The 19,805-nt window shown below is 42.9% G+C and overlaps 1 protein-coding gene across 1 annotated transcript in view; it reads right to left on the bottom strand.

Moving 5' to 3' along the window:
• ANKFN1 (ankyrin repeat and fibronectin type III domain containing 1) overlaps nt 1-19,805 on the bottom strand; it is a 105,065-nt gene that overhangs the window by 73,546 nt on the left and 11,714 nt on the right. Inside the window, exons 2-4 of the mRNA XM_060272003.2 lie at nt 19,125-19,335; nt 14,756-14,950; nt 12,646-12,759 (exon numbers count right to left, since the gene is read on the bottom strand). Coding sequence (XP_060127986.2) covers nt 12,646-12,759; nt 14,756-14,950; nt 19,125-19,335 — 520 coding nt within the window. The remainder of the gene's footprint in view (nt 1-12,645; nt 12,760-14,755; nt 14,951-19,124; nt 19,336-19,805) is intronic.

Raw genomic sequence — 19,805 nt, 5'->3', positions numbered from 1 at the left:
GGACAAGTACAAGTAGATTCAGAGCTGATGAAGCGGCTGGGCCAAAGCCGAAAGGACGCTCAGTTGCGGATATGCCTGGAAGCGAAAGGAAAGTCCGATGCTGTAAAGAAAAATATTGCATAGGAACCTGGAATGTAAGAACCATGAGTGGAGGTAAGCTGGATGTGGTCAAAAATGAGATGACAAGAATAAATATCGACATCCTGGGCATCAGTGAACTAAAATGGAAGGGAATGGGCGAATTCAGTTCGGGTGACTATCATATCTACTACTGTGGGCAAGAATCCCGTAGTAGAAATGGAGTGGCCCTCATAGTCAACAAAAGAGTGGCAAAAGCTGTAATGGGATGCAATCTCAAAAATGACAGAATGATCTCGATACGAATCCAAGGCAGACCTTTTAACATCACAGTAATCCAAGTTTATGCACCAACTACCGGTGCTGAAGAAAGTGAAATTGACCAATTCTATGAAGACCTACAACACCTTCTAGAAATGACACCAAAGAAGGATGTTCTTCTCATTACAGGGGATTGGAATGCTAAAGTAGGGAATCAAGAGATAAAAGGAACAACTGGCAAGTTTGGCCTGGGAGTTCAAAATGAAGCAGGGCAAAGGCTAATAGAGTTCTGTCAAGAGAACAAGCTGGTCATCACAAACACTCTCTTCCAACAACACAAGAGAAGACTCTACACATGGATATCACCAAATGGGCAGCATCGAAATCAGATTGATTATATTCTCTGCAGCCAAAGATGGAGAAGCTCTATACAGTCAGCAAAAACAAGACCTGGAGCTGACTGTAACTCAGATCATCAGCTTCTTATAGCAAAATTCCAGCTTAAACTGAAGAAAGTAGGAAAAACCACTGGGCCAGTAAGATACAATCTGGATCAAATCCCTTATGAATACACAGTGGAAGTGAGGAACAGGTTTAAGGATTTAGATTTGGTGGACAGAGTGCCTGAAGAACTATGGATGGAGGCTCGTAACATTATACAGGAGGCAGCAACGAAAACCATCCCAAGGAAAAGGAAATGCAAGAAAGCAAAATGGCTATCCAACGAGGCCTTACAAATAGCGGAGGAGAGGAGGCAAGCAAAATGCAAGGGAGATAGGGAAAGATACAGGAAACTGAATGCAGATTTCCAAAAAACAGCAAGGAGAGACAAGAGGGTCTTCTTAAATGAGCAATGCAAAGAAATAGAGGGAAACAATAGAATGGGGAAAACCAGAGATCTGTTCAAGAAAATTGGAGATATGAAAGGAGCATTTCGTACAAAGATTACCATAATCAAGGACAAAAGTGGTAAGGACCTAACAGAAGCAGAAGACATCAAGAAGAGGTGGCAAGAATACACAGAGGAATTATACCAGAAAGATATGGAGGTCTCGTACACCCCAGGTAGTGTGGTTGCTGACCTTGAGCCAGACATCTTGGAGAGTGAAGTCAAATGGGCCTTAGAAAGCACTGCTAATAACAAGGCCAGTGGAAGTGATGATATTCCAGCTGAACTATTTAAAATCTTAAAAGATGATGCTGTTAAGGTGCTACACCCAATATGCCAGCAAGTTTGGAAAACTCAGCAATGGCCAGAGGATTGGAGAAGATCAGTCTACATCCCAATTCCAAAGAAGGGCAGTGCCAAAGAATGCTCCAACTACCGCACAATTGCGCTCATTTCACACGCTAGCAAGGTTATGCTTAAAATTCTACAAGGCAGACTTAGGCAGTATGTGGATCGAGAACTCCCAGAAGTGCAAGCTGGATTTCGAAAGGGCAGAGGAACCAGAGACCAAATAGCAAACATGCGCTGGATTATGGAGAAAGCTAGAGAGTTCCAGAAAAACGTCTACTTCTGCTTCATTGACTATGCAAAAGCCTTTGACTGTGTCGACCACAGCAAACTATGGCAAGTTCTTAAAGAAATGGGAGTGCCTGATCACCTCATCTGTCTCCTGAGAAATCTCTATGTGGGACAAGAAGCTACAGTTAGAACTGGATATGGAACAACTGATTGGTTCAAAATTGGGAAAGGAGTACGACAAGGTTGTATATTGTCTCCCTGCTTATTTAACTTATATGCAGAATTCATCATGCGAAAGGCTGGACTAGATGAATCCCAAGCCGGAATTAAGATTGCCGGAAGAAATATCAACAACCTCAGATATGCAGATGACACAACCTTGATGGCAGAAAGTGAGGAGGAATTAAAGAACCTTTTAATCAGGGTGAAAGAGGAGAGCGCAAAATATGGTCTGAAGCTCAACATCAAAAAAACCAAGATCATGGCCACTGGTCCCATCACCTCCTGGCAAATAGAAGGGGAAGAAATGGAGGCAGTGAGAGATTTTACTTTCTTGGGCTCCTTGATCACTGCAGATGGTGACAGCAGTCACGAAATTAAAAGACGCCTGCTTCTTGGGAGAAAAGCAATGACAAACCTAGACAGCATCTTAAAAAGCAGAGACATCACCTTGCCGACAAAGGTCCGTATAGTTAAAGCTATGGTTTTCCCAGTAGTGATATATGGAAGTGAGAGCTGGACCATAAAGAAGGCTGATCGCCGAAGAATTGATGCTTTTGAATTATGGTGCTGGAGGAGACTCTTGAGAGTCCCATGGACTGCTAGAAGATCAAACCTATCCATTCTTAAGGAAATCAGCCCTGAGTGCTCCCTGGAAGGACAGATCGTGAAGCTGAGGCTCCAATACTTTGGCCACCTCATGAGAAGAGAAGAATCCTTGGAAAAGACCTTGATGCTGGGAAAGATGGAGGGCACAAGGAGAAGGGGACGACAGAGTACAAGATGGTTGGACAGTGTTCTCGAAGCTACGAACATGAGTTTGACCAAACTGCGGGAGGCAGTGCAAGACAGGAGTGCCTGGCGTGCTATGGTCCATGGGGTCACGAAGAGTCGGACACGACTAAACGACTAAACAACAACCTTGAGCTCCCCGAAGCCCTAACAACACGAACGCCTCAGACTTTATTGAGAGTCGCAGAACTATCTCCAGCCACAGCTATGAAAATTTAGAGGCTGTTAACAGAACATCTTGTGTGAGGGTTCTCTCGCTGGCGCATAGTAGCCTTTCATTACAGAGTGCCTGTAAGTGTCATTATATTTGATGGCCTGTCACATTTTCCATTGTAAACCACAAATTTCTGGGCTTTATAACTTTTGCTGCATTAAATCACTTCGAACTAAAGCTGGGTATACAAGGTGCCAAAACAGACAAGTTCCATTACTGGGCCGGCATAAAATGAGAGAAGACCGTCCTAGATTGTTTAATGTCAAACCAAAAGTAATGCGCAGTCTTGTCAGAAGACCCATTCTGAAGGGAAGAGAAAAAATGGGCTTCAATTTGGGGCCATTCTTTGTCATCATGTACAGTGAAACCATACGGCACATTGCGGAGGGATTTACTGTTGGGAATCAAAGGGAGCTGACAATAGTAGGATCATCAAGAATTAGTGCTAGCTGTAGTGAGTTCTAGTCAACTTTCTAAATCAAGATGTTGGAAAGAAAGGCGGGAAGGGGGAAGGGTTCCCTAGAATTGAGGTATTTCATATCGAATTTTGGGGAAGAAGAAAAAAGGATGACTCTGGAATCTCATAAAGTCTTCCAAACATAAAAGGTAAAAGTAAAGGACCCCTGACAGGTAAGTCCAGTCGCAGACGACTCTGGGGTTGCGGTGCTCATCTCACTTTACAGGCCGAGGGAGCCGGCGTTTGTCTGCAGATAGTTTTTCCGGGTCATTTGGCCAGCATGACTAAGCCGCTTCTGGCACAACGGAACACTGAAAGCAGAGCAGCCCACGGAAACGACGTTTACCTTCCCGCCGGAGCGGTACCTATCTATCTACTTGCACTTTTTGATGTGCTTTCAAACTGCTAGGTTGGCAGGAGCTGGGACCGAGCAACGGGAGCTCACCCCGTCGTGGGGATTCAAACCGCCGACCTTCTGATCGGCAGGCCCTAGGCTCTGTGGTTTAACTCACACCGCCACCTGTGTCCCTTTTAATGTGACTTACTGCGGCGCTCATCTCGCGTTCCGGCGCTCATCTCGCGTTATTGGCCGAGGGAGCCGGCATACAGCTTCCAGGTCATGTGGTCAGCATGACTTAGCCGCTTCTGGCAAACCAGAGCAGTGCACGGAAACGCCTTTTACCTTCCCGCTGGAGTGATACCTATTTATCTACTTGCACTTTGACGTGCTTTCGAACTGCTAGGTTGGCAGGAGCTGGGACAGAGCAACGGGAGTTTACCCCATCACAGGGATTCGAACCGCCGACCTTCTGATCGGCAAGCCCAAGAGGCTCAAGTTGCCTTATTTCAAAAAGTGAAAATGGGGACACAAAAGTTGTTGAGATCTTTTTTACAACATCTCCCCCCCCCCCCGGTCAAAGGAGTTTTTTACCTATTTCTTAGGGAAATCGTCAAAAAAACAACACTTCCTATATGGGCTGCCACAATATGTTCCTGGGCATATTGGACGCTTTTCGAAAATTCCACCCATTTTTGATGGAAATTTTGGACATATGGAAGCCCTCTCCAAGCCCATCATGAGATAGAGGTCATCAAGAAAGACAAAGAGCCTATATCAAGGAACCTAAACTATCAAAAGTGATACTGCAGTGGCTTAAATAGCATGTCAGTCACAGCCAGAGAATAACCAAAGAGTGAAATTCTCCAGCATCCAGCAATTGTTTTAAAGGAAAAGGAAGTCTGTTTGAAAGGTGTCTCTATTATGCCTTTAATGTGTCTGATGAAATGTTCAGACATCGCTGTATCCCATATACAGTATTCTTCTTCCATATATTCAGGGATATTTCACTCTGCTTCGTCCATTGGTGAGCTATCGCTAATCTTGCTGCGGTCAGTGAAATGCTGGTGAATTTTCATGAGAACGTTGAACGAAATATATCCGCCAACTGATGAGGAATAGTGAAGAACTGGACTTGATTGGAAAACTGGAAAACTGAGAGGAACTGAAAATGACATATTCGCCCATCTCCAATCACAAGGTTTCTGTGGAATTTCACATGAAACAAAGTGCTCTTATGCTTACATTGACCCCAGCATAATTTGGCTTCTAATCCTGGTTTAAAAGATGGGGAAAACGAGTGTAAAGGGTGATCACTTACCACCTATAAAGGATTTTGAACGTTCACTCTTTTAAACTGGTGTATAATGAAAGGGCTCAATGGCCATCTTTCACCTACTTGGTATTAGATTTTCAGTTCCCTGGACCTTGTCAAATTTGCAGAGATTTAGGGCTTAAACACAGTAAGTAGCTTTTTAATGCACTGGGCAGTGTTATCAAACTTCAGAAACTGCCTGAACTGATTGCCCTAAAAACATTTAAAATGCAGGTGTAGATGTTTGGGCAAAACAGGTCATGTAGTGTTATCTTTTTTTAAAGGCAGCAGCAGGGGTGAAATATTGTACAATACTCTTAGATAATATTTGCTTTTCTCCTGGTAATAGCTTTCCTTAACCATCAGCTGGAAGGGAGAAAAAGGTGGATCCTGATTCCCCATGGAGATGCAACACATTTTCAGTAATGCGCAAGAACCAGGATGTGCTTACCAATAAGGTTCAAGAATTTCAAAACAGTGTGAAGTACTTCCAACAGGCTGGGTGTATTATTATCATTTATGTGTCGCTACTGCAGATACTGCGGATAAATTCCACTACTTTATTTATCCTGCCTTTAGAACATCTCTTTCTTTTAGAGATAACACACACACACACACACACACACACACACATCTCAAGTTTATATATTTCACAATCATTTTGACATTTCAAAGCTTGACTTCCTTCCCCCTCTTTCTGCGGTTCCTTAAATTTATTTTTAATATCTTCTGCATATCCAAATTAACTTAATTTGCTCATTTATTCATCTTCTTTGAATATATACTGCGACTTCATGCTGCAGGTTATTACAATAATCCTGCCAATGTTCTTGCCTGTTTACAATTTATCTGCAAATATTCAATAAACCATATCCATTCTTTTATTTTTTTAAAAAAATGTTATCTTGATTTCTTATTCTCCCGGTAAGTTTTGCCATTTCTGCATATTCCATAAATTTTTGTATCCATTCTTCCTTTGCTGGGACTTCTCTTTTAGAGGTAACATTGCCCAAATAAGGGGACAGAAGGAGGAACAGAACCCTTCCTTGCATGCAAGAATGGACAAATGGCTCCCAAGACTTTGGGGAGTGAAAAGTAAATTTTCACCTATGCAAATGTTCTTCATTATGAAGCATATTGGGACAGGTTCCCTATTGACTTTGGAAATGGGATGATAGGGGCATTTATTTATTTATTTATTGGTCTCGCTGTAATACCATCATCACCTCACAGACTTTTAAACTGTAAACAACAGTGGGCCAATTACGTCTCTTTCAGGTGTGTGCAAACCCCCCAGTAGAAATCGCATTAGTCTTTTCAAACTGATTTTGCCCATCCTTGAAATTCCTCAGATGTTTAGCCTGAAAGGAACTCACTATCCATTTCACTTTAAGGTGCAGTCTCAGCCTTGAAACATTCTGTCCGTCTGACCAAACTTTTCATCCTCCTTTGTGATTTCTCAGGTGTGTTTCCTGAGGAGAAACACCCGCATCCACTTTGAGTGAAATTTCTGTGGCCAAAAAAGTACGGCAAGCGCAACTTTCTGAACCCATCTCTAAATCTGGGATTCAATCAAGACGAGCCTGCTTTTATAGCCTAATGTTAATTCTAGGAGGCTGTTGAATTTCTCCTGAGAAATTTCATTATTGACATGAATTCAGGTGAGCCGTTCTTCTGACGCGTATTGCCATCTGGCCATGCACATACTGTCTCAGTAAATGGGCCCACAGAGGCCAGCTTGGCAACCCTTTTGCGTATTATCTTCCAGTAAATGTGGTCCATAAAAAGGACCTTCTGCCACCTCCCACCCTCAAGCAAATTGTCACAGCAAGTGGAAGTCTAGCTCTAAGCGTCAAAAGTAGTAGCCCAGATATAAGCGACTTTTGAAACAATATCACATTTCATTATACTTTCTCCAGAGTTATAATATTGCACAAAGAGATGGATGGAGTGATTATACACACACACACACACACACACACACATTCTGGACAAACTACATTTAGGACTTATGCTTAGAACTATTTTCTTTTCTTCCCTAACTAAATCTTTAAATTCTTGTTAAAACACTTCTAGATGGTGCTTAGGGATCAAAGAAATTCTCTCCTCAGCATGGGGCCTCTTAAGCTGTGAAATCTTACTTTCCCTGACAAAAGCACTGGCTTTGAGGTGAAAGATGGAAATCAGAAGCCTCAGAGACTGAGGGATAAGAGCTCAGGGAGGCTAAAACAAACATAAACACTGACTTGGGCCCTTTTAATGTGACTTAAAGGTAAAGGTAAAGGGACCCCTGACCATTAGGTCCAGTCGTGACTGACTCTGGGGTTGCGGCGCTCATCTCGCGTTATTGGCCGAGGGAGCCGGCATACAGCTTCCAGGTCATGTGGTCAGCATGACTAAGCCGCTTCTGGCAAACCAGAGCAGCGCACGGAAAGGCCTTTTACCTTCCCGCTGGAGCGATACCTATTTATCTACTTGCACTCTGACGTGCTTTTGAACTGCTAGGTTGGCAGGAGCTGGGACCGAGCAACGGGAGCTCACCCCGTCGCGGGGATTCAAACCGCCGACCTTCTGATCGGCAGGCCCTAGGCTCTGTGGTTTAACTCACACCGCCACCTGTGTCCCTTTTAATGTGACTTACTGTTTTATAATGACATCAAGAAGCAGTTTTACCCTGAAACAGAGCCAGCCTCATCCAATATTTTCTACCTGAGCGGCAGCTGCTCCGTAGCACCTCAGAGCTGAGGTATGCAGAACCATGTGGTCCTATCTATTGTATGAAATGCAATGCATATGCAGTTGGATAATACCACCAAAAATGACAGATGATGAAAGAATCGCTCAAAACTCTGTTTCTTTCTGAATGCTTCAGGTGCTTTGCCTGAGGAGGAACCTTTATATTCACTCTGAAATTTGCTTTGGGAAATCTGTTGAAATAGGTTGGCTTGTTTTGCTTTAGGGTTAAGTTTTGGCGGCAGCTCAGAATATGGACTATGGGAAATGGAAGCATTAAATGGTCCCCTCTCTGTTTGAACTAGGGCTCCTCACACATGCTTCTGAGCTGTGCTATTTTCTAGAAAAAAAGAGAAATCACCACAAACAGCTCCCTTGTTCTCTTATAATGGCAATGGCGCCCACCTGAGAGGTGCCAGAACTGAGTTCCGGTGAGTTCCAGCTGAAGAAAAATCCCTGCTTCTGAGCAACCTAGAAGATCAGGCTAGGGGTTAAAATATAGTGTTGTAAGTTTAGGGAAGCAACCTCAAGAGTACTATCTCCTTTTTGAAGTTATGTCAGGCAGATCCATCTATGGATCTCCCGCTGAAAAATGCGGGATCAGCAGTGGCGTGGCACCGGAAGTTGCGTAGAAGAAATAGGGCGGAAATAGGGCAGAGCGGAAGTCGCTTCTACGCATGCGTAGAAGTGACTTCTGGTGCCGCTCTGCCCTATTTCCGGTGCCCACACATGGGCTGAGCAGCACCCAAAATGGAGGCTCCCTGGCAGGTAGGAAATCCGGAGGATTTCCAGGATTTTTCTCCATTCGGGAGAACAGCAGGAAACGGATTAACATCCGGGGGTTTCCCGCCAAAAACGGGATACTTGGCAGCTAAGTTTAGAGCACAGGTGGGGAAACCGTGGCCCTCCAGAGATTGTTATCCATCTCTTCTGTAGCTGGACATGGCTGATGAAATTGGAGCTGAACAGCACTTGGAGGTCCACAGGTTCAACCACTCCTGCCTGAGACAGCAAAATGAAATGCACTGCTCTCCCCTTTGTAAATGGCACACAATTTTGAGGTTTGACATCACAATAGGACATGATGGATCCAAATGCTGGCTCCACAGAACAGCCACAAATCACAAAGCAACCAGACGGTCAAGGAAAGAGCAGCTTCTCATTTTGCTGTTGAAAAGAATAAAGTCCATTTCACCACATACTTGTTGAAGTACGCTTTTTACTGACAACTGATAATGAAGAGCAAGGGAACATTTATAGACTGATCCCTCCAAACTCAGCAGTATGCTTGTGTGATGGGCATGCAACTTGGGCCCTCTTTTCCAATGTTCAAAGCTCAGGGCAGGATCAGGTGAAATTTCATTCCCTCCTCCAGTGTAGTGTGAACACGCGGAGGAGGCCTGCTTCTTTTGTCACTGACCCAAGGCCCCACTCAGCTCTTTTTTAAACCAACTTTTCTCCTCTCCCTCTTGCCGACGCCTTCATACTGAAAGCTGGGGATTCTGAAAAACCACTTCCATGACTAAGTAGAGCAGAGTGGCATTCAAAAACAATTTGCGGTTCATTCGATGCTTTCCAAAATTCTACAGTATAGTGACCAATTCCATAGGTTGGGGTTCCATGGGGGTATATAAAAAAGCTTAATGAATATTACCCGTGCATCTCAGAACCAAGGCCATATAATAATAATAATAATAATAATAATAATAATAATAATAATAATAATAATAATAATTTATTATTTATACCCCGCCCATCTGGCTGGGTTCCCCCAGCCACTCTGGGCGGCTTCCAACAAAATATTAAAATACAGAAATCCATCAAACATTAAAAGCTTCCCTAAGCAGGGCTGCCTTGAGACGCCTTCTAAAGGTCTGGTAATTGTTGTTTTCTTTGACCTCTGGTGGGAGGGCATTCCACAGGGTGGGTGCCACTACCAAGAAGGCCCTCTGCCTAGTTCCCTGTAACTTGGCTTCTTGTAGCGAGGGAACCACCAGAAGGCCCTCGGCGCTGGACCTCAGTATCCGGGCTGAATGGTGCAGGTGGAGACGCTCCTTCAGGTATACTGGACCGAGGCCGTTTAGGGCTTTAAAGGTCAGCACCAACACTTTGAATTATTATGACATTGTTTTCAGTCTTGGGTACCACGTTCACATGAGGTATGGGGAGGCTGAGTTTAATCACCAGGGCTGTGCCTAAACACAAGACTTTTCAGTGCAAAAATCTGATGCCTATAAATTATGCATAAATAGAGAAATCCAAACAAGAGATACAGCTTAAGAAACAGTTTGAAAATAAGGGATGAACATTATTTGACACTTTGTAACAAAGTGCCCTTTGCAAACTAGTGCCTCTGGCAGAGCACTTTGAACTAGAAAAGTAGCAAAAGTAGTAGGAATAATAATAATAATAATAATAATAATAATAATAATAATTTATACCCCGCCCATCCGGCTGGGTTTCCCCAGCCACTCTGGGTGGCTCCCAACAGATTAAAAACAGAATAAAACATCAAATATTAAAAACTTCCCTAAACAGGGCTGTGGGGGTGGGCGCTTAACCCTTCTCCTGCCATCCTGTTTTACTCCCCAAACCACAAATATGATGATGCCTTTGACCAAACACATCAATGTAGCAAAAACCTTACCAAAATCACACATTTTGCCACTGCCATCTGCTTTAACTCCTGCAGTATTCTAGAGCTATGCAGGTCTAGAGCAACAGTGGGGTAAAAAACAGCTGGGGAAAGAAAGTTTTTGGGGAAAACGACTGGCAAGGGAAGGATTTTAAGTATTGCCATCCATCCCACACCTCCTCTGTCACAAAACACTGGAGTGTGCTGTCCCAAGGGAAAATGGGTCAGAAAGTCCTCATTACTTACCCCTAAGGCACAGTACCTATTAAACATACGGATGATATATACTTTAATAATAACACAAACCATGCAAAAAGACAAGGTTTGTGGAAAGGGGTGTACTTTGCTGGTCCAATGCCACTTGCACAAACCTATCAATCTAAGTTTCTCTACGTTTCTCATATTTTTGGAAGCCATCAGTTTAGTCCTCCACATTTACACATCAGACTGCGTTATGAAGAAGAAGAAGAAAAGCTTCATGAAAATTGCACTGTATTGCAAATTCCTCCAAATATTTGCATTGTTGTATATAATAGTGCCTAATTTTTGCAAAGCAAATTCCTCTAATACAATGTATTTCTGTCTGTCGTTTTCATGAATATAGGAATTTGTAGGCACATTTCGTGTGTGTGTGTGTGTGTGTGTGTGTGTGTGTGTGTGTTTCTCTGAGTGTACAGTCATACCTCAGTTTAAGTACGCTTCGGTTTGAGTACTTTCAGTTTAAGTACTCCACTGACTCGTCTGGAACAGATTAATCCACTTTCCATTACTTTCAATGGGAAAGGCAGCCCAATACAGTGGTACCTCTACTTACGAATTTAATGCGTTCCGAACGCACATTTGTAAGTCGAAAAAAGTTGTAAGTCGAATCCCATAGGAATGCATTGGGAGAAAACATTCATAAGTCGAAGCAACCCTATCTAAAAATTCGTAAGTAGAAAAAATCCTATCTAAACTGCATCCAAGATGGCGGATGGAGCTCCATTCGTAAGTAGAAACGTTTGTAAGTAGAGTTATTCGTAAGTAGAGGTACCACTGTAGTAAAACAATCATAATAAAAACAGTCCATACTTCAAGAAAGGGCTGGTTTTCATGCAATCACACTATGCACAAAAGCTGGCCTCTGATGTCAGACATCCCTCAGTGATGTCTCACACCAGAGTGGCTGGGAAACCCAGTCAAATGGGTGGGGTAAAATAATAAAATTATTATTATTATTATTATTATTATTATTATTATTATTATTTGCATATTTGCAATGCTACTAACAAGAGGAAACCTATTAACTTCCTGGCCTCTTAAATTTGGAAGTCATGTCCCAACCAGAGAAGAATGGCAGATTAAGTTGATGGACTATGCCGAAATGGCTAAAATGACTGGAAGAATCATAAATCAGAAAATCTTAATACAGTGGAACCTCTGTTTTACGAACACCGCAGACCCATCTGGAACGGATTAATTCACTTTCCATTACTTTCAATGGGAAAGTTCGCATCAGTTTATGAACGTTTCAGTTTATGAACAGACTTCTGGAACCAATTGTGTTCATAAACCGAGGTACCACTGTAAAGAATGTGGAATTTTTAAAACTTACCTTAAAGAGCATTGTAAACAGTTAAAATCATTAGTAGGATTGGAATATCACTTGTAGTTTAATAGTGGATTTTGGATATAATGGAGATGTAGAAGATTTGGATCATCATAAAAGATGCAGGAGGAAATGATTAATAATACCGTGGGTAGTACCCACAAAGGGGAGGATGGAAGTCCAGGAGATTCCTTGGAATCTTGTTTTTTATGATCTATGTTCGATATATGACTGTAAAATTTTAATCTGAAAAACCAAATAAATAAATTTCAAAAATAAAAATGGAAGTCCTTCAGGTAGGAGCGCTCAGTCAGATGGAATGGAAAGACAGGAAAGGACCTGGGTATCCCATTTCCAACCTGCCGAGCCCTCCTAATAAACCTTACTTTGTCCTCAGGCAACTCTCTCGATGATCTTACTCAACGTTTGACCCCCCCGTACCATATTGTTAACCTGGCCTGATTTGTGAGATGGTTGCTGTAAACAGTCCATCTTAATCAGGCAGGTCTCATCAACGCAAGGTCATGAAACCAAGCCAAAGTCAGTACCTTTATATCTGGTCACCACTGCTGAGTTCATGCTATGAGGTTCTTGGAAAGTGACAGTGAGTGATGTGCTGCTTGTCACCATGAGGCAGACGTTGGTCGGTGCCTCGGGGGCTCCTGGGAGCAAAGAGAAAACATCATGTTACAGGCGGAACAAATAGTTTTCAAACAGTGTTCATCAAAGAAACGTCCCCAAACCATACCAAAAAATGGTGAGCTTTCATATGGTGTTGCTTTGAACGCTACTAGGAAGTCTATGCTAATGAGATCTGGTGGGCACTATTTGTTTGTTTGATTGGTTGCCTTCATCTCTTTTGGATAATGCTAGCACCCCAGAAATCAAACATTTCCTCGATATATGTAAATAAGAAACACACAGATAATTGCCGAGATCAGTACTAGGACAGATAAGGAACCAAACAACGCGTTAAATTTTTGCTTTGTTTTTAACTGCATTTCAATTTTTTGCTGAATAAGCAAGCACATTTATATGGCAGCTCAAACCATTGCTTTGTTTTCTACCCTGTGAAAATGATTATTTGCAGCAGTAGCATGGCCATCTGTTACACTTTTGCCAGAGAGTAAGTTCCCAAAAGCACAATTGAACTTATTTTGGCGTCTAGCTATGTATAGGTTTGCAGTGTAAGCTTTCTCAAATTGAAACAAGTTTGTTTCAGAATGTGTGTGTGTGTGTGTGTGTGTGTGTGTGTATATATATATATGCTTTTCAAAATTATACATTTCACTAGTTTTATACATTTCACTAATTTTACATTCATTTTGACATTTCAAAACTTGACTTCCACCCCCCTCTTTCTGTGGTTCCTTAAATTTATTTTTAATATATTCTGCATTTCCAAATTAACTTAATTTGCTTATTGATTAATAACAACAGAAAGAAACCAAGGAACCACCGGAAATTATTGTGAAATGTAGTAGAGCCATGATGATGATCAGAGCCCTCCGAACTTTGAAGCATGGAAAGTCCTCCAAAAATCTATAATTTGGCAGAATATTTGGATTATTTGATATGTATATGTATAATTTGGAATATTTAATGTGGTTGGATTGGATTGTTAACGTGGAAAATTTAATAAAAATGATGTATATAAAAATTGCTTATTGAGTCATCTTCTTTAATTATATACTCTTATAAAACTGCAGGTTGTTACAACAATCTTGCCAATGTTTTTATCTGTTTATAATTTATCTGTAAATATTCAGTAAGCCATTTCCATTCTTTTATAAAATATTTGTTATCTTGATTCCTTATTCTTCTGGTAAGTTTCGCCATTTCTGCATACTCCATAAGTTTTTGTAGCCATTCTTCCTTTGCTGGGACTTTTGCTTCTTTCCATTGGGGGGCAAGTAACATTCTTGCCGCTGTAGTTGCATACATGAAAAAGTTTCTATACAGTTTAGGTAGTTATGTCCCTATAATTCCCAAAAGAAAAGCTTCTGGTTTTCTTTACAAAGGCTATTTTAAACATCCTTTTCATTTCATTCTATCAGTGTATATTCAGTATATCATTCCCCAGTAAGCTTTGACCTTACTACAAGACCACCACCAGAATGAAACTTTTCATAGAAATACTTGATGATCCTGTGGTCTCCAATATGGCCCCCTTAGGCCCCCACCAAGGCACCCTCATCCTCCCAGTTTTTAAAATGAGGATTTTTGGCTTGGCGGTGGTGATGGGGTGGCCTGTGCATTTTTGTATCCTTTATTTATTTTCGTTTTAGTGTACAGCATATTCTGAGCATAACCAACATTTCTTCTGTGAAATGGGTATTTTGTGTTGCTCACAGTAGCTTCTTTGATTTCCAAGAAGGCTGCTGAACTCCAGAACTCCAGAATTTTTGGGGATCCCTACACTAGATGATGCAAGGTAGTTTGGAGGGTTCAGAAGAAGCAAACAAAAAATGAACCACGGCTTGTATGGCTCCCTGTCATCTTCATGAACTAGATAAGGTCTTCTTGAATCTCACCACCCACATTACTTTAAGTTTTAGAAGGTAACTTGTTCTATCTGCACCAGCTCCCCTGGTTTTAAGACGGAGCTCTACTGCTCTGCAGTAATGCCAGTGAAGATGAATCATTGGTTTTTCTTACTGGAATGTTCATAGCCCGATTTCATGCGCTTGTAGAGTCGATATCTCCACTCCCAGGATTTCAGCTGCTTCTCCTTCTCGGAGCTGTCTGTGCTGAGCCCTTCATTCATTACTTCTGCAGACAGATCGCTGACTCGTTGCTGAGCCTCTTGAACTAAGTTGCTCAGATGGATCGACCTGCTTTCCATACTGACAACTAGCAGGAGAAGGGAAAGGTGGAAGTTAGCACAAGGACTTTTGCATGGCAAAATCGCAAATTTCATCCGCTGACCAGGGGTTAGGGTGAGGTGCAGGGGAGAAAGATGAGTGTGCGGGACAAGTCTGGCCAGAATCCTTTTGCTGTGACCCCAAAGGGGAGCCCCACCAGCATGCTCTATCACACTGCGAGAGTCTGAAGAACAGAACACAGGAAGAACATAGGAAGTACTAACCCTTACAAAGAGCTCTTGAAGGAGTTGGGTATGTTTAGCCTGGAAAAGAGGAGACTGAGAGGAGATATGAGAGCCATCTTCAAATATCTTAAGGACTGTCACATGGAAGAGGGAACAAGCTTGTTTTTTCCTACACTGGAGGGTAGGACTCGAATCAATGGCTTCAAGTTACAAGAAAGGAGATTCCGACTAAACGTTTGGGGGGGAAACGTCTTGACAGTAAGAGCTGTTTGGCAGTAGAGCTGACTCCCACAAGAGGTGGTGGACTCTCCTTCCTTGGAGGTTTTTAAGCAGAGGTTGGATGGCCATCTGTCATGGACACTTTAGCTGAGATTCCTGCATCGCAGGGGGTTGGACTAGATGACCCTTGGGTCCCTTCCAATTCTATGATTATAAAGGCTATTTATTAATCTAGAACAATTATATCTTGTCTTCCACGACAACTTCCAAGTTGCCTTATAACAACCATTGGTACTATAACGAACCCACAAACAAATCCAGCGAAAAATTACATCAACATTAAAGATTTGTTTTAAATAGGATAATAGAAAACCCATCCCAACCTTAGATGTACTTGTTAACTACACATTGAGTGTATCATGTAAGGTAAAAGGTAAAGGACTCGTGGGCGGTTACGTCCTGTCAAAGGCAACTATGGGGTGTGATGCTCATTTCGCTTTCAGGCCGAGCATTTGTCCACAAACAGCTTTCTGGGTCATGTGGCTAGCATGACTAAACCGCTTCTGGCGCAACAGAACACCGTGATGGAACCCAGAGCGCACGGAAATGCCGTTTACCTTCCTGCCACAGTGGTACCTATTTATCTACTTGCGCTGGCTTGCTTTCGAACTGCTAGGTTGGCAGGAGCTGGGACAGAGCAATGGGAGCTCACCCCGTCGCAGGGATTTGAATTGCCAACCTTCTGATCAGCAATCCCAAGAGGCTCAGTGGTTTAGACCACAGCGCCACCTGCATCCCTATGATGTACCCTTTATGTAATTCTGGCCCTCTGTATCACTGATCAGATGCTGGGCAGGGAGAAGAGAGAAAGGGAACTAAATGCAGCTCCCTGGTGCCAAACTGCTGGATGGTAACTGAAAGTTCCCAATCACACAAGCAGCACCCAGTCATTTTGCACAATTCCCTGATGTGCTGAAGTTATGGGTACGAAGAAGCAGCGTTTAGCCTTCAGGTGGCCCCTAGATGGATCGAGACGCCAAATTTAAAAAATGGCGATAAGTGCAGTGCAGTATTATTATTATTATTTTAATGGAAATGAAGTGGTTATAGATTCGCATTCTCTGTGTTCATAGGCATGTTTGCATTAATGACAGGAAATGAATATAATTTATGATTGCCCCCGCATGCCATCAGACTACATTTGTTTACCAATGAAGTCAATGAAAAATTAGTTTAGTCTTTTTTTTCTCTTTTTCCCCCCTGACTGCTGTTTAGAACACTCAGGGCTGTGTTTTCCTGCAGATCTGCCATGCCTAATGAATGTTGCTTCAGCCGTCAATCACGTACTCCAAAACCCTGTCACACTCCCCCCCCCCAAGTCACGAACCATGACAGAAAAACAAACAAATAAATATAAAGCTACACAACTCTTTTCATTGAGCAGGTATACTACACGAGGAGTGGGGGTGGGGGGGCAGGGGGCAGGGGATGAAAAAAATCTCCTGGGAAGGTTAAAAGAGCCCAGGATAAATGATAATGTAAGTGCTGTGGACATAGCAAAGCAATAAATGTGCACCAATTCTGGCTTTTTAAAAAAGTGGGGGGAGGAATGCACCCTCACATACACGCACAGTCCAGTGGAGAGAAAAAAATCGGCAATATTAGTAGCCTCAAGGTGCAATTTCCTGGAGCTCAAAGATTGACAGGTCAGTGCTAAATGCTGTTAATTTAACTAACTCCAAATTAATGGCAGAGTCTGCTCGGTCCGGACCCCTGAAAACACAGTTTCATTATGGACATGCTGGGAAAGACCTAAATATAGGCATTGACAGTCTCGAGCAAAATCTGTAGGCATGGGTGTATTTTTAGCCACAGGTAAGGCGTCAAAATGTGTGTCATGGATTAATGGGCTTGGCAAGCCGCTCGCTCTCCCCTCGCAAACAAACAAGCAAACAAAAACAAAAACGGACTGAGACCATCCCATGAAAGAAGACAAAGGGCAGTTTCATAAGCCACTCTTAGTGTATTAGCGGAGTGCTGATATTGGACAGGAGTGGGCCTTCGGTAGCAGCCAGCAAAGCAGACATAGCACAACCAAAAATACAAGGATTTCATTTGTTTCTCGCTGTCAGTTTCCCCTCTCCCAGCCAGGGCTCAGCAAACTTCGTTTGGCTTTCATTGGGCTCCTGCAAGACCAAAAGCACAATCCCAGGGCTCTAGATTCTGGATTTATTTATTTGTCTTATTTATTGTGCAGTTGCTCGAGGATCTTGTATGGCTTGGTGCTATTAAAGGACAGGCAACCTCAAAGGTCGCAATCTATCGCACAGCCCCACATCCCACTGAATTTTCAGCTGTTTCACTGGTTAGCATTCATGCAGTGCTGATGGAGTGCTAGGTGCTGCCCCCATCCAAAGGAGGCTTTCATTCGTGCACAGAAGACTTTTTGTGCAATTCTTACAAAATATCGAAATCTCAGTGCATTTTGGGGACTATATTATAGCCCATGGGTAGGCAAACTAAGGCCCGGGGGCCAGATCTGGCCCAATCGCCTTCTAAATCCGGCCCGCAGACGGTCTGGGAATCAGTGTGTTTTTACATGAGTAGAATGTGTGTTTTTATTTAAAATGCATCTCTGGGTTATTTGTGGGGAATAATAATAATAATAATAATAATAATAATAATAATAATAATAATAATAATAATAAATATATTTATACCCCGCCCATCCGGCTGGGTTTCCCCAGCCACTCTGGGTGGCTTCCAACAGAAGAATAAAATAATCAATTAAAGATTAAAAGCCTCCCTAAACAGGGCTGTCTTCAGGTGTCTTCTAAAAATCTGGTAGCTGTTTTTCTCTTTGACATCTGGTGGGAGGGCGTTCCGCAGGGTGGGTGCCACTACCGAGAAGGCCCTCTGCCTGGTTGCCTGTAACTTGGCTTCTCGCAGCGAGGGAACCACCAGAAGGCCCTCGATCCTGGACCTCAGTGTCCGGGCAGAACGATGGGGGTAGAGACGCTCCTTCAGGTATACTGGACCGAGGCCATTTAGGGCTTTAAAGGTCAGCACCAACACTTTGAATTGTGCTCGGAAACGTACTGGGAGGCAATGTAGGTCTTTCAAGACCGGTGTTATGTGGTCTCGACGGCTGTTTCCTCCCCCCACAAAAAAAATACAGTCCGACCCCCCTCACAAGGTCTGAGGGATGGTGGACCAGCCCCCTGCTGGAAATGTTTGCTGACTCCTGATATGGCCCTTTTCTGGTGGAGAGCAATTTTAGAGCAAATTTAGCTTCTCAAAAAGCAATAGGTGTATGGGTCTCCAATTGAAGGTTCTGAAAAGCAAGCTTGTCTGATGACACACATATCTATCCAGTTACAGCTAGAGTTGAATGGAATTTGTGCCCAATTTTCAAGCTATTTTTTTATTTAAAAAAAGTCTATTACTGGATAATAGATACTTCGAAGCAAGCATGTTTGCATAAATAACCTAATGCATGATTTACAAGTTAGCCTCTGTTTTTCCGCTCATGTTAATGGGTTTTAAACATGGGCTACAGGGCTCTGAATCTCCAGGGACTGTACCCTCTGCATATCATGCCTGGGCCTTGCCACATGATATCTTTCTCTCTGTGGTGCCGATTACCATAAGCAAGTCCTCATGCACCTGGCTTCCTGATGTCTTGACACAACTCCCCACTGTGCTTGCCTGGCCCTTTTCTGTACAATTTAGCTACAGTACGCATTCTGCCATACTTACAGTGCGGACTCTCCTTTGCCCCAGCCTTCAAAAGAATCTTGGCAATAGGCACATTATTTGTCAGGATGGCGATGTCCAGTGCAGTTAGCCCCTCACTGTTAGGAGTGTTGAGATCCAGCTCCTCGGGTGTGTATTGATAGAGGAGAATCTGGACAGCGTCCAGGTCTTGCTGCTCCACAGCTTCCAGCATGGCTTCACAGCACTGAAAGTTCTGTTCATCCACGAGATTTTTTTTTAAAAAAACAACAACAACACAAAAGCTGTTAACATAACTGTGCATCTTAGCATCTCTTCTCACATTTTTATTCTTTCAATCATAAACACACAAACACACACACACACACACACACACACACACACACAACACACACACTTAAAACAAGGAAGCAAAACCTTTTTCAACCTGAGAGTGATGTTCCTCCACGATACAACTTTTTTGGGCAGGCAGAGCAATTGATGTGACTGTTAATTTTGTACAGTAGTGGCGCTGCGGTCTTCTAAACCACTGAGCCTCTTGGGATTGCTGCTCAGAAGGTCGCCGGTTCAAATCCCCGCAACGGGGTGAGCTCTCATTGCTTTGTCCTAGCTCCTGCCAACCTAGCAGTTCGAAAGCATGCCAGTGCAAGTAGATAAATAGGTACCCCTGCGGCGGGAAGGAAGCAGCGTTTCCATGGACTCTGG

The sequence above is a fragment of the Zootoca vivipara genome, chromosome 2, assembly GCF_965207765.1.
Source record: "Zootoca vivipara chromosome 2, rZooViv2.hap1.1, whole genome shotgun sequence".
NCBI classification, from domain to species: domain Eukaryota; kingdom Metazoa; phylum Chordata; class Lepidosauria; order Squamata; family Lacertidae; genus Zootoca; species Zootoca vivipara.
This window is presented reverse-complemented; position numbering and strand designations above follow the sequence as displayed.